General features: G+C 46.2%; 1 protein-coding gene across 7 annotated transcripts; it reads right to left on the bottom strand.

The window, feature by feature from the left end:
* Positions 1 to 153: 153 nt before the first annotated feature.
* loco (locomotion defects) lies at positions 154 to 20,842 on the bottom strand. Of its 7 annotated transcripts, none has more exons than XM_017180325.2 (5): positions 20,488 to 20,839; positions 18,287 to 20,415; positions 2,251 to 3,042; positions 1,040 to 2,192; positions 154 to 973 (listed from the first exon to the last, which is right to left on the bottom strand). In XM_017180325.2, the coding sequence occupies exons 2-5, from the start codon at positions 20,405 to 20,407 to the stop codon at positions 390 to 392; spliced, it is 4,650 nt and encodes a 1,549-aa protein (XP_017035814.1). In that variant the 5' UTR covers positions 20,408 to 20,415; positions 20,488 to 20,839; the 3' UTR covers positions 154 to 389. The 7 variants fall into 7 exon arrangements, with proteins under 7 accessions (XP_017035814.1, XP_017035816.1, XP_017035817.1 ...); XM_017180327.3 differs by lacking the exons at positions 18,287 to 20,415; positions 20,488 to 20,839 and adding exons at positions 10,166 to 11,249; positions 13,633 to 13,788; XM_017180326.2 differs by having other exon boundaries at positions 812 to 973; positions 1,068 to 2,192; positions 20,488 to 20,842.
* Between the last annotated feature and the right edge of the window lie 39 nt (positions 20,843 to 20,881).

Below are 20,881 nucleotides of genomic sequence, written 5' to 3'. Positions count from 1 at the left end.
TACTTTAGGAAACAACTTTGTCTACTTTCATATAGCATAAAAATATGTTGTAAATATTCAGAACTGTGCTCGGATCGGGTAAAACATCACACTTGATATTCAATACCTTGTGAAGAAGCAACAACTAAGCAGTAATACACGCCAGAGTTAATATATGTTTTGTTTATATATTTATACAAAAAGTAGTAAAGCTAGTGCTTATGGTTGATAGCTATAAATACAGGCAGGCGGTCACTCAGTATATTACATACGAGAGCTCGTCATGGATTGTGCTTGTGGACATTCGGTAGGGAATACAGTAGACAGCAGATAAAGTCAATAAATAGTGCACAGATATATATACAAGAAAGATCAGTAAAGCCATTTTAATTGCATCCGGGACAGCCGTATCACACGAAGCTACTGCTGGGCTCATCCAGGTAGGCACACCGTGACCCCGCCGCCGCCTCTTCGAGGGCCTTGCGGCCCAGTTCCAGTGGAATTTTGCTCACAAAAGTCGCTGCCGACGTAGTGGCTTCTTTGGATGATGCGGGTGACACCTGCTTGCTGGGTGAGAACTTATTGCAATAGTTGCTCGTTGGGTGGGCAACGGCCACGCCCCAGTTGGAGGGCTTGATGGGGAGCACCTTTGGCTTGGGCGGCAGCGGTGGCGGTGCTTTGGCGAATTCCGTTTGGTCCTGCGCCTCGGTAGGCGACTCAGTCTCTTGCTCCTGGTCCACCTTCATGGGCGACACCGGTTGTTGTTGGCTGCGTGTGATGGATAGCCGGGGCGCCGGCTGTGGAAGCTCCGTGGGAGAGGGCGGAACTTTGCCAACGGGGCTAAGGCTGGCGCGCACCTTACGCAGCTTGGACACGGCTGCGCTGAGATTCTCCTTGTTCTTCAGGAAATCGGGCAGATCGAAGTTGATCTCGGTGCCGCGCTGATCCTCCAACCGTGCCAGCTGGGCTCGCTTCAGGCCCTCGAGTAGTTCATCTGTAAAGGCAAAGAGCACAAAGTTAGTGGACAGTTCTTCGGCGGAGGCACTGCAAGGCTACCCACCTTGGTGCTCGGCTACTCGCTCCGTCACCTGCAGCTTCACGCCCGCCTTCAGCTTGGCTATAATGGGCTTCTTCGGATCCGCGGCCGCCGTCGCTGGCGTCGCCGCCTCCTCGGACTGCTGACTGCTTGTCGATTTCTTCTTAAGCTTGGGCAGCTTGCTGCCAGGAATGTTGCTGCCGTCGCGCTGCTGACGCCGCATGCGTTCGAACAAGGAGGAGGATGTCTCCGAGGGTGCTTCGTTGGATTTCATGGAGCACAGGTCGCTGGGGCGCTGCTTTTCACTGCCAGCTAAAGCCGCTGCATCCGCCTTGCTGGCCAACAGCTCGTTGAACACCTTGTTCGTCAGCTCATCCAGCTGGCCCTGCGGTAGCGGCTTCATCGGTTTGCTTTGCTTCGGCGGCACGCTACTGCCGCCGCCTACCTGAAAATCCGAGTGGAGCAGCACAATGCGCAGTCGCTGGCCATCGGCCATGGTCACCGGCTGATTCAGATCCAGAGGCGCTTGGGTGTCTCTCAGAATCACCTGGACCTGCTCCATCTTGTAGTTGTACTTGTTGAGAATGGGCCGGATCACCTCGTGCAGCTGCTTCTTGGGCTTGCTCTTTACCGAGATCACCTTGGGATCGGGCAGGTCCAACTTAAAGGCCACGCGTCGCTCGATGACCACCTCCTTGCCCGCCAGCAGTTGCGATGGCTGCTGCACGTCAATGGACTTGGTGCTGCCCTGGAACACGATGTCATAGTAAGGGTACACCAGGTTCCTCTTCTCCAGCAGCCGATCCACCAGCTGACCCACCGTTTCCCCGGCCCGTGTTTGCACAATAGTGGTGGCACCATCGGTGAGGATCACACGACACAGAGAGCACACGCTCTCCGCGCTGGCCCCCTGGCCGCCGGCTGTGTTGCCTGCGTCGAACGAGGACAGCGACGAGCGGGAACTGTGCAGGTCGCTGAGAGAGTTCTGTCCGGAGACGAGCTTAAGGGATGCACTGGTGAGCAGGGCGGGCGGTGGTAGCGGTGGCGCCGGCATCAATGTGCTCTGCAGGTCGGCCATTATCTCAGTGCGATCGCGGGACTTACTCCGCGTCTTCCGGTGCCAGGGAAGTAGGCTCTTGCGCCGCCGATCCTCCGCATTGCTGGCCGATTTTTTAAGCTGTCGAATAAGATACAAAATGTATCACTGATCTCTAAGTGACCATTCGGAGACTTACCTTAGAGGAGGCGGCCATGTGAAAATTCGTCTTGAGAAGCTCATCCAGATCGGATCCACTGTAGGGCAGCGCCAGACCCTTCTGCTCCGCCTCCACGCAGCTCTTGTAAAGATCGGAGCGTATAAAGCGTTGGTAGCTGTCGAACTTCATCAGGTTAAAGATTTGCTTCTGGGCCGGAGCAAAGATGTCCGGAGCGGCGCCTGCGAGCTTCTCCTCGGTGAGGCTGCGTGCCTGCGAGTCCACGTTGACGGGATCGCTGCTGCTGTTGGCCAGATGCTTAGCAAAGATCTCGCGAGCCAGCAACGCTCGCTCCGCCTCCGATTCGAGCATGCGATAGCGCTCGCAGGCTGTCCAGAAGTAGATATTCTCCGCGGAGAACTCCTTCTTGAGAAACTCGGAGAAGGTCTGCATGCCAGCGGCGTCCTGCAGCATCCGCTCGAAGGAGCCGCCCCAGCTAGTGGGACCGCCATGCTCTTGTGCCGAATCCGCGTTAGCCACGGACACCGTGATGGCTGAGGGCGGGGCGGGGGTGGTCAGGATCTTGGGCACCTGCAGCAGGCTCAGCTGTTGCTGGCTGCGTGTTGACTTCAGATCCGAGTCCAGCATCAGCGTCTTGATATACACATCATTGTCGGAGGCGTTCATTGATGCAGTACGTCTCACCAGGGGCGACGACTGGCCCTGCTGCGGCTGTTGCTGTTGCTTGGCCACCTTGTCGGAGCGTGGCGTGCGGAAGGAAGACTGTCCCCAGGCTCGGCGGAAGGGCGAGGCATTGGCGGGCAGAGCGCGGTTCTGGAAGAAACAAAGAAAATGGTTAGCTATTAGAAATTATTCTTTTTCCAGAAAAGATATAAAAACTAAAGTTATGCTTTATCATCAAAGATATTGTACAGCAGATAGTCAAAAATATTTTTTTTAAATCTCTATGATATTAAAGTTCTTTTATTATTCATGAATAACTACTTCAAGATTTAAGAGTGTTTATTGCCCAATAAAAACAGAAACACTAAACTCTTTACGATATGTAGCTGCATTATAAAGAATGCACAGATATAATATTTGAAAGTATCTATAAGGTTCAAATAAGTATTTATAATATATTTCCAAACTAATACCCACAAATACATTGAGCATTCATTTACGAACCCTTCCATTTGTTTCAATTAAAACCAAGTCATTCCAAGTGCAAGTGCCCAACGAGATGGAGGATAAAGATGTCGATTCATGGACAATTTACAACTACAAATTGCGGGCACCCAGAGTCCGGCATGTCATTATCATGGTCAGAAGACGGGCACGATAAACTTTTGAACTCCTCAAGTTAGCTTATACATTTGTTTGTGTGACGCACATGTAGGCTCCCCTCCAGAACTTTCCTATTCCCCATTGGGAGTTGAGTCCCTTGTGCTTATGATGATGATGATGATAATGGTATGGTAATGGTGGTGGTTCTCCAAGCTGCCTTTTATTCCCCTCGGCTTAGTGCACTTGTTGGAAACACGATAATCGCTGCTCAAACAGACGGAGAGTCTCTCTATTTCTATTCCCAGAGTGATCATTGTGTATTTGTGCATTTCCCACCGACTGTTCGTTTAACGACAGCTTTTGTGCGCCATCCCCCCTGTTTGCGGGAGATTAATGAATTCCAGTCCCAAACTCTACTAGACCCATCATTCTATTCAGATCTCGGGTTTCGCAGAAACCATAACTCACTCACTCCCCGGCTCAAACATACGAAAAAGCATTCGTTTTGTCGGCTGGCGATGATCGTTATAGATAAAAGAGAAATTTTAAACATTTCCGGTCGGCTTTAGCTTACTTTGTATGAGTCTTCACGAACCTCAAAAGGGGAAAAGCAATTTTCAGTTATTTCTGTTCATTAATAGAAACCAATTTGTATCGAGAGCTGGGCTCAAGTTCGTTTATGAAGAGCTTCGCCGACGCACGCTGCCAATCGAGAGGGTAGAAAAAATGTTATAAAGGCACTTACGTCAATATATAAATTAATAAGTCCTTACAGAAAAACAAGAAATGGCAATTTCATCATCAGAAGAAATTTCCACAAGCCCGTGACGCCATAAGTGAACAAAAATATAGGGAAATATACATATATGCCATGGACTGAGATAAGCCTTCGACGAAGACTTTTTATCACTCTGAGGAAAAGCAAATTAAATATGTGGGTCAAAAGGCATAAAACACTCTGAAACTACTTAAGCTGCACTCGGGTTTGACTTTGTTTTTCTCCCAAGAGGGGCTCAAAATTTTCAAAATTCTCTTTTGCAAAGAAAAAAAGACCAACAGACTGACAAACACTCATCGGAATCAACGAGTAAGAGCTGCGAGCCGAACATAAATCAACGCTGATTGCCAAACAATGGCTGGGTGCAAGGAGTATCCAGTCATAAGTAGGAAGTAAGCAATTTGCCAAAGAAAATAATTAAAATAAATAAACGCTGGCTAATTCGCAGATTGTTGACTCCCAGAGACCGAAAGTCAACTGTGAATTAGACGAGACCCAAGGCTATACGAAGTAAACTACGTCAGAATGAGCCCCATTTAAATTTAGCCACTAAAAAATCACAAAGCAAAGGAAAAAATTGGAAAAAGAAGCAGCCGCTACTGCAACATCCACTCCGTTCCATTCACTGGACAGATGTTGAGTTAGGGGAGGGGAGAGCATATTTCTTCGCTTCAGTGGGCACTGACTTGGACATTTTCCGGTGCCTCTGCTGGTGAGTACGTTCACATCCACGTCCATATCCCCATATCTACACTCCCATTTACATGGCCGCCGTGGATCGCGCTCTCTTTTCTTCTCTCCGAATTAAAATCATCATTTTACACCGAGAAATTAATGATTTTAACTTCAATTTGCTGGGCTTAGTAGATTTTCACCTTGGAATCTGATATAGTAATACAATTAGGGATGATGTTAATTCTTATAAATCCTATTACTAAGGAAACACTACAAAAAGTGTCTATAAGAAATAAACATATTCGTTGGTAGCCACTTTTCCCAGCTTGGTGTCTTGTAATATTTCTTTCCCGTGTAGCCATGGACTCGGCCTAACTCTCTGTTTCAGCTCTCTCTAGCCGAGTGCCAAGTCATTGGGCTGAGTTTGCACTTCGTGGCGGCGGAGAGCAGAAACCTCACAGAGTCACACGAGTAAATTATCCACAGTGGTTTTCGGCTCGGGTTACCACTCTGCCAAGCTTATCCACATTACAATTTCTCCGCAGGCACTGCCCGATCGGCAACCTGTCGCCATCTGGGGTGGCACCTAATTAGCAGTGCTCTGGTAATTGGAGTCTGGAGCCGATGAAGCCGGTGCAACCGCAACAGGCAAATATTTGACGCTCTGATGAACTTGATGAAACATCAAGTTCCATCGAAGGGCTTCGTTGTAGGAGTTCGCTTCGCCAAAAGCTCCCTCATATCGAGCGCCGAGAACATCACGTAGTCTCGTTTGGAAGCGAAACCCACCCGTAATCCATATATTGGTATGAGCAAATATCACGCATATCTGTTTCTTGAGAAATACTCAGCGCGCGATAAACAGAGTGTACACATGAAGTGAATTCAGGGTGGGCAATGGGAAGAATGATATCAAATATGACGAAGATGTTTTCGGGGGAGCCGCCATTTAGAGACTCAAAATATCTGTCGCCGCCTAGCAGTTCCCAGAAGTGTGCCGGGAATTCAGGGAATTGCTGATAAATCATAAACAGCCCTTATATTTGTGAGTGTTTTTCTGTATCTATGCAGCTGGGGGCAAAAACCTCTTCGTAAACAAATTACTAATAATGCTGCTTTTTAAAGCCGTCTAAAACGATATGATACCAAGTCTTTAATATATATTTCATCAAGTGTTTTCCAATTCGATAATATTCTTATGACCTCCACTGTATGTGGGTATGAGTGTACTGCACACTCGACTCCATACATACATATGCCATATTGTTTAAATTCAATGAAATCGAATCTTATCTAAGAAATGGCGTATTCTTGATTATGGATTGGGAATAAGAATTGAAAAATGGGCGTCTTTGGGGGTGGACCATGCGAGAGGAAAGGAAGAAGAGGTATAAAAGATTTAACTCGTTAGGAATGCAAATGATAAACTAACCATAACCGTGATTTAGCCAGAACCTACCCGGCTTGCCAGCTGCGGATTCTCGCGATTTAACAATACAACTTTTATTTTTGTCTAAATTGTGGAGTTTTAATGAGTTTTTTTGCGTCTTTTGCCAAAGGTGTGTCTGCGTGTGTGTTGCGTGGGCAATGCAATGGCAGAAAGCGAAAACGTGCCGCTTTTGTCAACTCGCTTTGGCGCTTACTTTAATTTTCTCTGGCTTTATTCGCACTCGAATTCACTTTTGTTCAGCACTCCGCACTTCGCTCTTTGCCCCGGGGCTTTATATAATTGCTTTATTTCACTAGCGAGCGAGCAATAGTAGTAACTCGGTGTTTCGCGGAAAAAGAAATCCCCGAGAGCCGCGTACCAGCCGCTTCAACGCTAAAAGTATCTTTGGGATGTGGACTGAAATCTTTACATTATCGTTAGCTCGAACGCCAGATACAATATACAAAGATACGAGCAAGAGAGCGCCAAAGAGCGGGAGAGAGAGTAAGCCAGCAAGGGAGAGTGCATTCGAAATTGAGCGATCCACAGTGGGCTAACTGAGGACAAGAGTCAACAAAAATCAACTAAGATAAAAATAAAGTTACTTATTAATTTTGAACTAAACAATTTTATTTTAAAATAATATATGTAAGTCAGGGTGTTTCGTATTCCGATACACAAATTTGAGAGATTTGGAGGAAATAATTTTTTGAACTTGACTATTTTTTTTTAATTTATTTTAACTTTAATTTCCTAAATCGACTCCACTGTGTGATCGTGGCCCCACAACAGCTGGTTCAACGTTTGGGGCTCTCTCGTTTTCGAAATTCGAACTCGACTCCGTCTGTGCCTGTGTGTGTTGGCTTACTCATTCTCAATGAGAGTGCCTTTTGTTCGTATGTCGCTCTTTGTTGCTGCTGCTATTAATGTTTTTATTGTTGTTGCCTTTGCCTATTTGCCCGACACCGGCTGCTGCCTGGCATTTGGTTTTGTTGTTTGCATTGCTGCTCATGAATGAACCGCACATACACACATTCAAAGTAACCCGTGTGTGAACAGCATGTTGTGGGAGTGTTGCCTCACTCTCCATCACTCGCTCCCTCTCTCGGCGAGTGACGCATTGTTTTTGCTTGTTAATTAAATGCCATTTTGGTTTTGGCCAATTAATTAAGCAGCTTGGCGCATTTTTGCACATTCAACACAAATGCCCATTTAAGTAGGCAATGGCAAAACGGCTTAATGAGCCACAAAGTTGGGTGCGCAAAAAAAAAGTGCCGCCGAGTAAATAAATTGCTCTATTTTTAGCCAAAAACGCTGGCAAATAAATTAAGCGATCTCCCTTAGCGAGCGATGTAAACAAAGAGAACCAGACAATTGGAATAATTAAAATGCCAAGCAAAGGCAAACTGGAATGCGGGCGGCAGCTGCTTTGTTGTTGTTCATCTTGCGATTCCGCCACTGCTTTTGCTGCTTCCCTCTATTGCTTTTACTGCCTTTGCTGCGCATTTGGTTGATAAATTAAGCAATTTGCAGATATCCAAAGGCAGGAAGGGGCGGTGGGCGATTGGAAGCGCAAAGAACGCGTGGATACGGATAACCCCAACTGTGGCCAGTTTCCAGATCATGTGAGGGCATGGAAAACTCTCAATTTTTTGCACCGCGTGCGCGTTTTTGTCTATAATTTCTCTGTTATTTATGATTTGTTTAGTTAAAATAGATAGCAAAAAAAAAGGGAACGATATTTTTCCACATTTTACGCACTTTGCTCTGGCTTTTCTCTACGCTTTGTGCGTGAGCTACATACAGTAGCTATGTATGTATAAGTGTATAATTTCGAATAATCAGATCTGTTCCGTTCCCGAAACCCACGAAATGCAAAAACCACCGAGCATTTTACATTTGTGGATTACAGTAAAACTTCACAAAGTAACATTTTAAGAATTTATAGCAAAAAATGTATTGTTTTAAAATTATAGATACGTTTCAAAAATAAAATAAAATTAAAAATATCTTTAAAATGCATTGAATATGTCTATAAAATTTCGCTTCAGATTAATCTTATCAACCTAAACCTAACGTATAATCCTTGAATCTTTAAATATTTCTCAATATTTGGACTGATAGATAGTTTAGAATATTAGATTATTGCTTAATTTTCTGTAAAGGATTGTCTTTTTGTAGAAGCACAAAATTCCAACAGAAGTTTGACTGTGTTGTATTTTTTTGAGCAATTGCGGCTCGCTGTGAATTAAATTAAATATCCGGCATGCCGCTTGTTTGTCTTGGTTCTTTTCGTTTTTCGTTAATTTTATGGGAGCTAATGCGGGTCATATGCGTTCCGAATATGCTCTTCAGGCGGAAGATATATGTAGATATGTACAGGAATCCTACGGATGTGTAGCTTGAATTTTTACAATGCCCACAATCATTTTACGACTTTTATACGGCCCATGTGGGCAAGCCGAAAGGAATATTTACTTAATTTCTTTATTGATGAATGAAGATGGTAAAAAGCGTAAGCAGCGTGGGCTATTTTCCCACTTGGCAACCATAAGCCGCTGGGCAATAAAGGGGGGGATGGAGACGGAGGCCAGTGGTTCTCCAATGGGTTGACAATGGGGCTCATTGAAAAGTGAAATGCGCCACGCGCCGCCCATACAAATGCGACAATTAGAAAGTCATTATGGCGGGCAACTGATGTCCCGATTAGGAATTAGACGCATCACTTTGCATACCAAAGGTAATGGGTGAAGTGAAGTATTTTCGTCTATTTACCACTGAGTTGCACTTTCTGCAAGATGTAGTCTCCTTAAATGAATTGTGATTGTGCATCAGAAGTGATCTTCCTTAATTAGTAACCTAATCCTGCGCAGAACCAGGGTCTAACACGAAATCAATAATTGATTTGTGGCATTACAAACAAACGCATTTTATTGGACTATAAACTATAATCGAATCTAGACCTAGAATGCATCGAGCGATGGCTAGATAAACATTCGACGATCACTGGGGGTTCTCATGGGGGATTCATCAGAAGCCAGGTGCCGCCATACGGAACCCTCGACGGATTGCGCGGATTCGTATTAATGGGAAGTGATTGACGACGACTCGGGCATAAATAAACAGCTTCCAGTGAAAAAATATGAAGAGTTGGCGTAAACAAATTTGGAAGTGAGGGGAACAGAGATCAGGGAATGAATTGCTGGGGCAAATCACCTTGGCGCCAGCTGGGCAGGAGCACTCAGCTAATTATATTGGCTTGAGGCGTTAGAAATGGATAAGTATTTCACGGAAATCATCTAAGACGGGCATCAAAAACTAAGATGTAGTAATTTTTTAAAACAAATTTTTATTCAAGTTCACTCAAAATCATAAAAACAAAATTTCTAGCCATTTTAAATAAAATTATATAAAAAATACCACACAGCGAAAAGAAAAGAATTCCACGCTTCTCTTTTTATTTTTTACTGTTTATAATTTGGTGCGTTTAAATAAGTACTAAACAAAAATACAATAGAAAATTTGAATATATTAGTTTGGTCGAATGTTAAGAAACTATAAACACTTGAATCTATATCTAACCTAAAGAATGTTGAATTAGAAACCAACATTTGCTAGATTAAATTTAGTCTTAAGCCATAAAATACAGTCTTAATGAGTGCCCTCTAGCTGAAATTCGTGAACATTATCCACCACTAAGTACCACCGTAGCCGCATTAATTGTACGCTCAACGGATTTTCCATTCTGTCGGAACAAGAGGTGAGGCTGGGATCTAAAAGTGACTCACGCGTATGACGTTGGTGGCATCGCGAAGTGGCGGCGGCTTGCTGAAATCCATCTGCTGCACTGCATCTGGATCGCTGAGGGATCGTCGCAGAGTGGTGACCGAGGCACGTTTGGCGTGGAAGGAACCACGCAGGAAGCGCGCAAACTCGCAGGCTGCGTTCCGTCCAGCCCGACAGACCGCCCGCGGCGGCGTCACCTTGAAGCTGGGCAGCAGGGGGGCGTGCATTTCGAAGGAGGAGTCCGGAGAGAGGTTCCGGCTATTGGAGCTGCCAGACTGGGAGGTCAGGTTGGAGCTAGCCGAGCTGATGCCGTCATCGTGCTCCTCCTCCTCATCCTCAGAGCTCGTAGCTGCCTCTCTCGCAGCACCCACGTCCAGTGGGCGACAGCCCAACTGCTCCGGATCCTGACAATTGGTCACGCGGATTAGTACTGGTGAATCGGCTCGGGTTTCCTCCGGCTCCGGCTCACTGAGCTTTCGACTGTCACTGCGCCGCTTGGTTGCTGAACTTAAGAACTGCAGCACCCGGGAGGCACTGCGGCAGCTGCGTCGCTCCGCCTGGACACGAGCCATGGCCAAAGGTGGCGGCATCAGGTCCTCCGCCTCGGCACATCGCCTGAGAGGCAGGTTGTCGGACTTCTCCTCCTTCTTGACGGGTTCCGGGCGAACACTGATTTGCGGCGAGGCACTGCGTCGGCCACTGGCATTCTGGTAGAACTCCCTGGCCTTGCGGCAGATGTATGGGGAGCTCATCTTGGACTTGGCCTTGGGCGTGCTGGCCTGCCGCTCCTCAAACTCTCGCACGAACCGCGCCAGGTTCTCGCGGTCCAGCTCGGTGAGGCAGCGATGGCGCACGTGCTTGGGGGTAGAGCCCGCCGATGATCCTGGCTGGATGCGCTTGATCTCGAAGCTGCTGTCGAAGGTGCCGGAGTCGTTCAGCTGGCTCAGTGACTGGACGAAGCGCTCCACCATGCTGGCGATGCTGTCGCCGCTCTGGGAACTCGGGATTTGGTGTTGATGGGCCTTGGTTACGGGTATTCTGGAACCACAGCCTCTGTTGGTGGGATTGTTCATGACGCGCACTTGCCTAAATGGGTTTGATTTGGTTATTACAATTAGCACTTGGCTAGGCACACACACTGAGCAATCGAAACGCAAAGTTCTGGCGAAGATCGTGTCTCTATCTCCGCAATGTGTTTTAGCCACGTTCGCGCCGCTCGACTGTTCGCGTTCGACTGAATTTTCCGGGCCAAATGGCCGAGCTAAGGTAAACTTTTCACGCACTCACACCAGCAGCGTGAAAATGCGAAGGGGAAAAAGCTATGCAAATTGAAGAGAACACATCTCTGGGACGCCTGCGCGCACTCGAGACCCAGACGGCAGACACCAGACCTCGATGTTGAGTAAGCACTTTGCCATTTCCCTGCGGATAGCTGCTTTCTTCGGAGGCGACTGGAAGACGTGTGATTCGCATACCGAGTAACTAAAGACTGGAGACACTGACGGAAATTGTCACTTCAGTGATGCGTCACTTAATGGGGCTCTGGCTCCTCCATAAGGAGGTGCCAGCAGCTCGTTTACGCAATCGCAGTGTGTGGGATCAAAAGGCAACTCACGATCACCAAAAATGTATATGAAGAAACCTCATAATCCAAACAAAAGAGAGAGAGACAAAACGAAATGCGTAAATTATGTTTACGGGCGTAATATTTAGAACACAACTAATGGGGCGCCCATAAAAAGAGCTCTATACTCGCTTCCCCCGTATCTGGCATCTGGCATTATACTTATACCGCGACTAAAGTCAACAACAAACTCTCTTATCAATATTTGAGTATCAAAAATAGCTGAAAGTTGCCGTGTAAACATGAGAAAGAAAAGTGTGACTGCGCAATATGAACCAAGAACTTAATAGCTCTGACCCAAATGGAGAAAATAAATGTATCGGCGTAACCAGAAGAGCCAGAAGACACCCGAGAATCGTGACCACTCATGGCTGCCTTATCGCGTTGAGGGTCTTAAGGGTAAAGTGAATTTCACGTTCATATGCAACCCGCGTCAATGAGAATCGCTCACTTGGGTATTTCTACGGTCACGTTAGAATTATGCTTTTTCAGATCTGGATACAGTGAAGAAAAAAGATTCGTAGACTCAATGTATAATAAAGAATTATGTTTCATTTGTATAAATTGAGAGTTCAGTTCAGAACTGCTGATAATAGTATATCAAAATAATATATTTTTAAATAATGAGTTAAGCTTGGGTTTACTCTATTAGGTCATACGATCTCTGTATTTATTTTAGAAAATGATTTATAATGACTTTTTAATCGTGAACCATTTTTTCCCCTGTACTTTAAGGAGTGACTAACTATTAACACCAATCGAATGAATTACGAAGGTCTCAATGACGACAACCGATAGATCAAAGTGATTTCCCGTATTGCGCGTCTCATTGTTTTTCGCCACGAACTGCGTGTGACATCATTAGGCGATTATAAACAAATCGAACGAGATGAGAATATATATCCCCTGGGAAATTGATTAAATTGGCATTATTTGCGAAATTCGGGGAAATTCCACAGAAATCACAGCAAGTGTAATAAATCTGGAGAGCTGTCTAGGGGCTATTCCATTGAATGGGTCAAAATCGGAATATTTGTTCCTCCTCCTGACTATTTTTGGCATTTAAGTGGAAGTAGCCACCGGCAGCGATTTTTCTCTGGTCGATTTTTAAGTGGAATCATTTTCTGGGCTCGTTTACACCAAAACCAAATAAATAAGACACTTGTGGGCCGATTTTTTAAGGGGATTCTTTGGCAAGAGTCGAGGGAACAGACGAACAGCGCGGCAGACGATTAATTCCGTATAAAACTTTGCGTTTTTATTGCACAGTTTGGTATTTAGATGGTAATTTCATTTCGAATGACTCGCTCTCTCGCTCGCAGCACTTGAAGAGTTCGCGGGAAAAGTTTATAAAAACATTCAGGCACGCCCCCGCGAACTTATCAATCAAATTAGTCTGGTGGGGAAATACCGCAGCAAAGGCAATCGAATCATTTTTGACCATTATAATTTTTGGTGTTTTAAGTCGCTAGCGTTTCGCAGGCGATTCGTGGGCGATTTTATGCTGTGCGTTTTCGCGTTTTACGCGTTTTTAGCAATGACGTCGCTTTGGGATTTCATTTGTTTGATTATTTTGCATATCAAGGCAATGGAAATGGAATGTGTTTGTGCAGTGGAATTCGCGCAATCGGAGAAAACATTTCCATGTTTTTCTCATTTCTTTTTTTTTTCAGTATCTATGTTTGTATATTATTTAGCACGTTCTATTTCTGGTGGCCGTCAAAAGTTCAATTGACTGCTGTTTTTATTTTCCCAGCCAATATTTGATGCTCTTCGGTGCGAGCGATGAGATGAGTGCGAGATTCTTCGTTTCAGGGGGCGTTGATGGATCGCTTCTGGACGTACACAATAATTTGGTTCTAGGTCCAGGTGATTAACCCGGTTAAAGGTGTTTCACGGAGTTCACGTTCTGTTTATTCGGCTAATTTAGCCTTTTAACTTTGTTTTTCGGCGGCTCTCAGGTGTTTTAAATACACGTTGTGATCGTATGAACTGCGCTCGATGACTGACTCACTCGCGGTATGTGAGCGACGTTCGCAGCTCCGATCGCTGTTAACCTGGCTCAAATCGAAGGCAACGACAGCTACAACAACACGTTACCAATGGCAGCAGAAACAGCACCGGGCAGCTGAAACGGCGGCCACAACGCAGCTGTTGAGGGAGCTCGAAGGGTGTGCGAGTGCGAGAAAAAGACAGCGCATGCGCGCGGTTTACAAGCGTTTTCTGACGTTGCCGCTTTCGCTGTTCTCGTTACAGTGCAGCCTCTGTACAGCGCAATATTTTGATAAAGAAAATTATGGGTTTACATGACTCTAAAATAATATATTTAAATTTTTTTCGTTCTTTCAAAAGAAATTCTTACATAATAGGAAAGTAAGTAAGTAACTTTGAAAAGCCAAAGTTTGTTTTGCAATTGGATCGAAGGGCTACACATTAAATCAATCACTCATAACTAAGCCAAAAATGCATTGATTTCAATTCGAAAAGATTTTCAATGCTAATTTCTAGGTTAATAAGTCTGCATACTGCATACTGCATACAATTTTTTATAACTAAATTTCTTTCCCATTTTAACCCCTTGCAGACATGGCTAAATCGACTCGGCTGCTGATCAAGAATATATGATTTACAGAGTCGGAAAGCTACCTGCGTTCGGCCTTCTGACTAAACTAATAATACCCTGCTAGGGTATATAAATGTAAAAGTAAATGCAGTAAGGAAACGAGCCCTATTAGGCGGCGTTCACTGTAACGCTGGCTGTTGTTTTTGCTGCTCGCCAGTTAGTCATTTAGTGAGCACTAAAACCTGAACATAAAGCCCGAAGGCAGGGTGGAAAATGAACAGCCGAGTCAGGTGTTTTCCATGCACTTGCTGAATGCATAAATTTTAAACTGCAGTTCATTTTGTATAATGTTTCTATACCCTGTAATGAACGATATCTAGCCATTGAGTCACTGCCGTGGCCAATCCTAAAAATCGTGTACCATTACATTTAGTTACTAATGTTATAAAAGTTCTAATTATAGAGCTACGTCATAAAATTCTGGAAGAGAACCATATTAAACTGAATGTCTGGAATTTTTTGTGGGAATTTGTAATTTTCCGTCTTTAAAATGTATATTCACATTAATGGTTATTGATTTACGCATAAATTTAACTGCATAAAAATAAATAACAATCTTGTTATAATATGATCGTCGTTCAAACTTAATCCGAAGGATATTGCCCAAATAAATAAAAATGCTTTGCTAATATTTACTAATATAGTTAAAAAAGTATTTTTAAACGGGTTTACTTTTTAACTTATTCATAATTCCGCTTAAAGGCCTATTGACTTTATTAACTGCATGGGAATACCGCAAGATCTGGAGTCAGTCATCCGTCGGGTATCATGTGATCGCCCAAGGGCCCTTTTGGCCTGATCTTTTTTTGCTGTCCGCGGCGGGGTTTTTCAGACAACTGCTTTCGGCTATATTAATTGGCAGGTTACGTGCCTGGAGCGCAAGGTGTTTATTATTAGCAGCGTTTCTGACGTACTTCGGACCGGCAGCCCCATTCACTGCTCTTATTTGCTCTTTTTTTCGCTGCTATCAAAACATGGGTCCCAAAAACAAAAGCAATCACACAGTCGGTTATGTTGAGCCAGCTAAATATAATGCATTTTAAAAATAAATATTCTGTTTTGTCAGTAGCGTTGAGGCTCTGGCATTTGGCCCTGGGGTAGAGGTACTGATAAGCCACTGATGATAATTTCAGCTACATATGTGACTTTAGACTATCTGACAGATACATTAGGTTAACCATTTGTAGCATAAGGTTTTTCCATTCCCACGTGCGTCATACGGCAAATACGTTACAAGTTTCTAGGCCTTGGTAACAGAAGTCGCAGACAGAGGCCGCTTCGTGGCTAACTGCTCCGCAAAAACAACAACTTGAATTACCCAAACCGCTGCCAGATAGCCAAAGTCAAGCGTTCAAGCCGAGCCCATTTCCCATGACGATCCGCTTGGCCAGAAGGGAAGCCGAGTAACGTTCGCTTGGCAGGTTATCCTCCCTCTTCATTTCCTTAATTTCCTTCATTGTCGACTGCAGCACGAGGGTTGTTTCCTTTTGCACCTGTGACGGCATGTGCCACTCCACCTTGAAGCAAGGGAAACCGCGCAGGTTGCCGCCAAAATGCCGTCAGAGCGGAGTCAACCTGTTGGAACAGCCGGCCAACTATGTCCCGGATTGCGTGCCAGCAAAGACCAGAAATAAGTCAAGTCATCGCGGAGCGGTATGGGGTCAAAAGGGCACCTGACACTGGCTCACCCATTAGTCAATTGCTTGTTATCGTGGTGGAAATCTCAAAAATTAAACACGCCGCGAGCGAATTCGTACAGTTAACTAGTTTTAATGAAATTTTATTAATTTAATTTACCCTTAAATGGTTCTGGCATATGCCAGCAGGTGTTTTTCTGATAAACCTATGATTGATCGACTTATTAAAGTAATGTCAGCATGTTCGATATTAATAGATGTTAATTAATTAACTTGACATTAACCAATATAAATATTTGTCCGATAAAGGTGTATGTGCTCAATTTCTACAAAGAACTCCGAAGTATAATACTTTGAACGTTATTTTAAGAAGTTTTCTAGCTCAGTCTGCTTTAGCTTTTGGTTGGTGTAATCAGGATTGTTTAATTAACACTTGTCCAGGTGTCACCATATACTGAGATTGTGGACAAAGGAGGCACTGTTCCCCGATTACGACCATGAGAAAGCAACTAGTGCATGCTATCAAAGGTGCAAGAACATGCTGAAATAAGTAAACACATGAAAGCCTACTACGAACATTCAACAGAGATTACTAATTTCAAATACCTTATGTACATAGGTATAGTCCCCCGAAACACTGTAGAAAAATCACCGTTGACGTGGTGAGTAGGATAAGGAGCCCTGCGATAACTGGATGAATAGGTTGCAAGTCAGCTGGGCATAAAGCTAAGCTAATAGCAACTGACACAAGGAGTAACATATTCCAAAAATGGAGCTTTGAAATCACTCTAATTACTGGTTACAGCCCGAAAGGTCAATCTCGCCTGACAAGTTCATCCGAGAAGTTCGGGGGAGTAGTCAGCGTAATCGATCAGCGGGAAAACAACGATAAGTGTGAGATATATCCACATGCTGTCAGCTTACCGGGCTCTCCTCCGAGTACAGGCCACAAACGAGTTCTCGAAATGACATTTTTGCATTGAGCTGGCTTTTGCTTGACTGTTTGTTTGGCTTTTTGTTGTTAATTTTTTTTGTTTCACAATTGAACTTGCAATTCTCCGTACACGTTTTGTCTGTCAGACTTTGTTCCTTCTTTTTCTTGTTTTATCGTAATGAGAATTTATATATTTTTATTTCAGTCACAACTGCTGAGCGGGCTCCTTGAACTGGCGATGAACCCTTTATGGAGCAGCTTTTCGCGACGGTAATTTTATTTATTTGTAATTTCCACGCACGAAGTAAACAATCGCTGTACAGCGAAAGTGAAACCGCAACGGGCGACCAAATCGTACAGAATCGCGTGTTTGTCAAATCGAAAATCAAACTGAATTACTGAGAACCGACGAAAACATCGGGGATTCGGATCGGGAATGGGAATTCGAATCGGCAGATTGGGGACCGGCGGCGGCGGGAGGAGCGAAAAGGTCAGCAGACGTCGACGCCATTAATTGCTTTAGATTGAATTAAGCTCGCTGTCCCAGGAGGCGTCGACGCAGCTGCTCTGATGCGGCTCCAGTCGTCGTGACCTACGCCTATGACGTCATTGGAGCAAAGCACTCTATTTTTAGCCGGCGATTTCCGCTCTTATCACACATGACGCGCTCCCCAGACAATACCGATCGGAGCCGAGTTGTAATGGCTGTAAATGAAACCGTAATAGCGAACAGCACGAAGACCGGAAAAATGCCCCACCTATTGCCAAAAGCGTCACTTTGGCTACTAAAACTCCGGACGAACCAAGGGCCGGCAAACGAATGACAAAGGAAAGGCCGATATATGGCCACCGGGACTCGGAGAGCATGCGAGAGTTCTGGTCGCTTATCTTCGTGGCCCGGAGAGTGGAAAGGAGCGGAGCGGGGCGATAAGCTCCGAGAACCCAGATAACTTGGAGCGGCGTCCAGGTAAACAGATTTTCGCCTGCGCACAGGAACGGTTCAACAAGGTAGAGGGTTTGAAAAAAACGTTGTGTAGAAGTTACCATAAATATTATGGAATAAACCATTGTACTTCTTCAGAAACGTTTAAAAAACTAATAAACCATTATTAATATTTTAAGTCAATGCTGGAAAAAATCATATAAAACCTCTTCGACAAAATTTAAAATATTGCTTTAGCTTTCCCAGAATATGATTAACACAAATAATTAAAAATGAAAAGCAATAAATTACACGATTTAATAGAAACATTATAGAACTAGTAAAAAAAACCATAAAAAATATTTCCAAAGAATATCACTCACCCCAAGATCCGGTTCACTATTCGTAGCTTCCAAAAGGCAATGCGTAGACGATGACGCCGATAGACTGGCTCGTTCCCTGTGAGATTTGTGCAAGTTCTGCAGACTGGCCCATGTATCCATGGCCTGATCGATGCAGGTAACACTGGCCGACGACGACTGGACATTGTCGATGGCCTCGAATCCCAGGGAATGACGCGAACCAGGTTGGCCAAAGACCTGGGCACTCAGCTTGTGCGGAGTTGATGAAGCCTCCAAGATCAAGGATCTGCGTATCTTTCGGGGCACACAAGCTGGATGCGCGAAGGTGTGCGCCTCATCCAGAGACGGTGCGGCCGAGTGCAGTGAGATGTCGTCCATGGAGGCCACTGCGCCCAGTGCTCGCGGCGAATCGTCCACGAATAGGTTCAACACATCGTCACAAGAGCGGGTGGACGTGAGGTTCGTGGCCGGACTTTTAATGAGATTGAAGCTGGCCAGGAGATTGGGCCGACGCAGCGAAGAGCTTCCTGGCGGCGACTTTGGATGGCCCGATGGATCGGGCATGGCCCGCACAGTCAGTCGGTTGTCCGGGATCCCCACAATGCCCAACGGCCGCGCTGGCGCTGGGTGGGTTGGCAGGCCGGCATGTGCTGCTCCCGCTTCGGCTCCCAGAAAATCCACAACCAGAATGCGATCCGAAATATTGGTGCAATCGTTGTTGAAGCCAATGCCCGAATCGGAGTTTGAGGTGGTGGTGGATATCTCGCTATGGTTCGAGGGCTGCGGCGAGTGAGCAGCGGCTCCGGCGACTCCAGCTCCAGCCTCGAAGTCCGCCTGATGGCTGCGACTGGCCGGCGGCAAAATGCGCATGGTATACATGCTGCGGACCAGGTTTACCACGTACTCCGAGTTGTTAGGAAACTCAAGGCATAAATTGGAGATGGGGTCCCGGGTGCACTGGAGCCGGAACTCGTGTGCCCGCTGCAGGTGCTGGGCATGCTCAATCAGCTTTGTATCGATGACAAACACGTGGCAGCTGTGCGAGATGCTGATGTGGCCAGATGCACATGCTCCACTGCCTACACTAGGCTCGTACTCCTCCTCGATCTGGGTGTTGTGCACGGCGCTGGTCACCAAGCCAAAGAACCGATTCTCGCTCTCCGACGAGGAGCTAACGTAGTTCAGTCTCGCCGAGGAGTACGTGGCCAGGACCCCGCCACCGGCACTTTGCAGGCTCAGGCTGTCCGGGGTGATGCACATGAGGACTATGGTGGGTTGTCGCTTCTCCTGGCGCAGCTTGCGGATACAGGAACGCACTGTCTGTAGCTTGGAGCTATGTGAAATCTGTTTGGGCATCTCGATGGTACCCAAATATCCCACAATAACGCGGTACTCCAAAGCAGCGCTGCCCACCGCCCGTACCATGGCGCTGACATTAGCCACGTCGGCCGCCTTGGACAGACTGGCCACCAGCGGGGCATCCTCCAGCACCGGTCTAAGGGTCAGATGATCCGGAGATGGCTTTGGACTTGGCTCCACTGCCTCCGGCAGAGGCAGCTTCTTCTGCGGCGAGTTACGCAGCCTATGCAGCTTGGCCTTGTGATGAAGGAAGCGCGGTTTGTGCCTCAGGCTGGCGGCCAGCAGTTGACCCCTTAGCGTGGCGTTGGCGTTCTCCTCATCCGAGCTATCCGAGTAATAGTTCTCGGCGATCTGCATCCGGATGCTGCCGAAGGAGTTGCCTATCAGCTGCACCACGGTTTCGTGCGGCAGCTTGGAGACGTTGAGGCCGTTCACGGAAATGAGAAAGTCACCGGAACGCAGGCCGGCCTGCTCCGCGGGCGAGCTGCTGATTATGCAGGACAGCCGGCAAGGCTGCTGTCCGGAGATGGTAAACCCGAAGCCGTTGTAGCCCCTGCGAACCTCGACAGTGCGGATGCCATTGTAGTTGTAATTGGGCCGCTTCTTGCGCCGGCGCTGCTGCTGCTGGGTGTTTGAATTGGACGCTGTAGCTGCGGGGGCCGTTGGTCCGGTGGCAGCTGCTGGCGAAGAGTCTATCGACAATCCCGTTGCTCCACCTCCTGCGGCGACAGCGGACGGAGAAACGCCGCCAGTTATGGGCAACGGCGGATGATGATGATGCATGGCGCTCACTGGGACGGTGAAAAAGAAAACTAGAAGCAGATCGTGGCACACATCTGGCGATACCGCCGTACCGTACGCACCTTTCTCATGGATCCAGTCTGCTGCTGAGGCTGCTTTCGGGGAATGGAATGCCGTTTCTGTTGCTGCCCCTTTTTCGGATTTGGATGCTGCACGTCGGCCCTCTCGCTCGCACCTGCTGATGGCCTATGCCAACTATGTAATCAATGGCAGGCACACACACAATCACGCGCGCCTAGAGTGGCAGGCGTATTTTGTTACACTTCTCAAGGCCGTTAGATATCCCTTTACCAGATTGTACTTGGGTTCAAGGTCATTATAACACTGTTAAAAAGTCTGCACTGGTTAGTTAAAGCGTCTTTGTGGCCATTAATTTGTTTAAACAACAATTGAAATATGTCTACAATGCGCAAGCGTAACTATGGTGTGACCGCACTTGCAACGCCTTAATATACC

Source organism: Drosophila kikkawai, chromosome 3R (genome assembly GCF_030179895.1).
Source record: "Drosophila kikkawai strain 14028-0561.14 chromosome 3R, DkikHiC1v2, whole genome shotgun sequence".
Taxonomy (NCBI): Eukaryota; Metazoa; Arthropoda; class Insecta; order Diptera; family Drosophilidae; genus Drosophila; species Drosophila kikkawai.
The sequence above is the reverse complement of the archived record's forward strand: the minus strand, read 5'-3'. Positions and strand labels throughout refer to the sequence as shown.

Bases quoted from the DNA above. Each gene is read 5' to 3' on its own strand.
- loco (XM_017180325.2), bottom strand. From the start codon at position 20,407: ATGCATCATCATCATCCGCCGTTGCCCATAACTGGCGGCGTTTCTCCG. The intron at 3,043-18,286 runs GTGAGTGATATT...TGTTTCTTCCAG, and splicing joins ATAGTGAACCGGATCTTGGG to AACCGCGCTCTGCCCGCCAA. The intron at 2,193-2,250 runs GTAAGTCTCCGA...CTTATTCGACAG, and splicing joins ACATGGCCGCCTCCTCTAAG to CTTAAAAAATCGGCCAGCAA.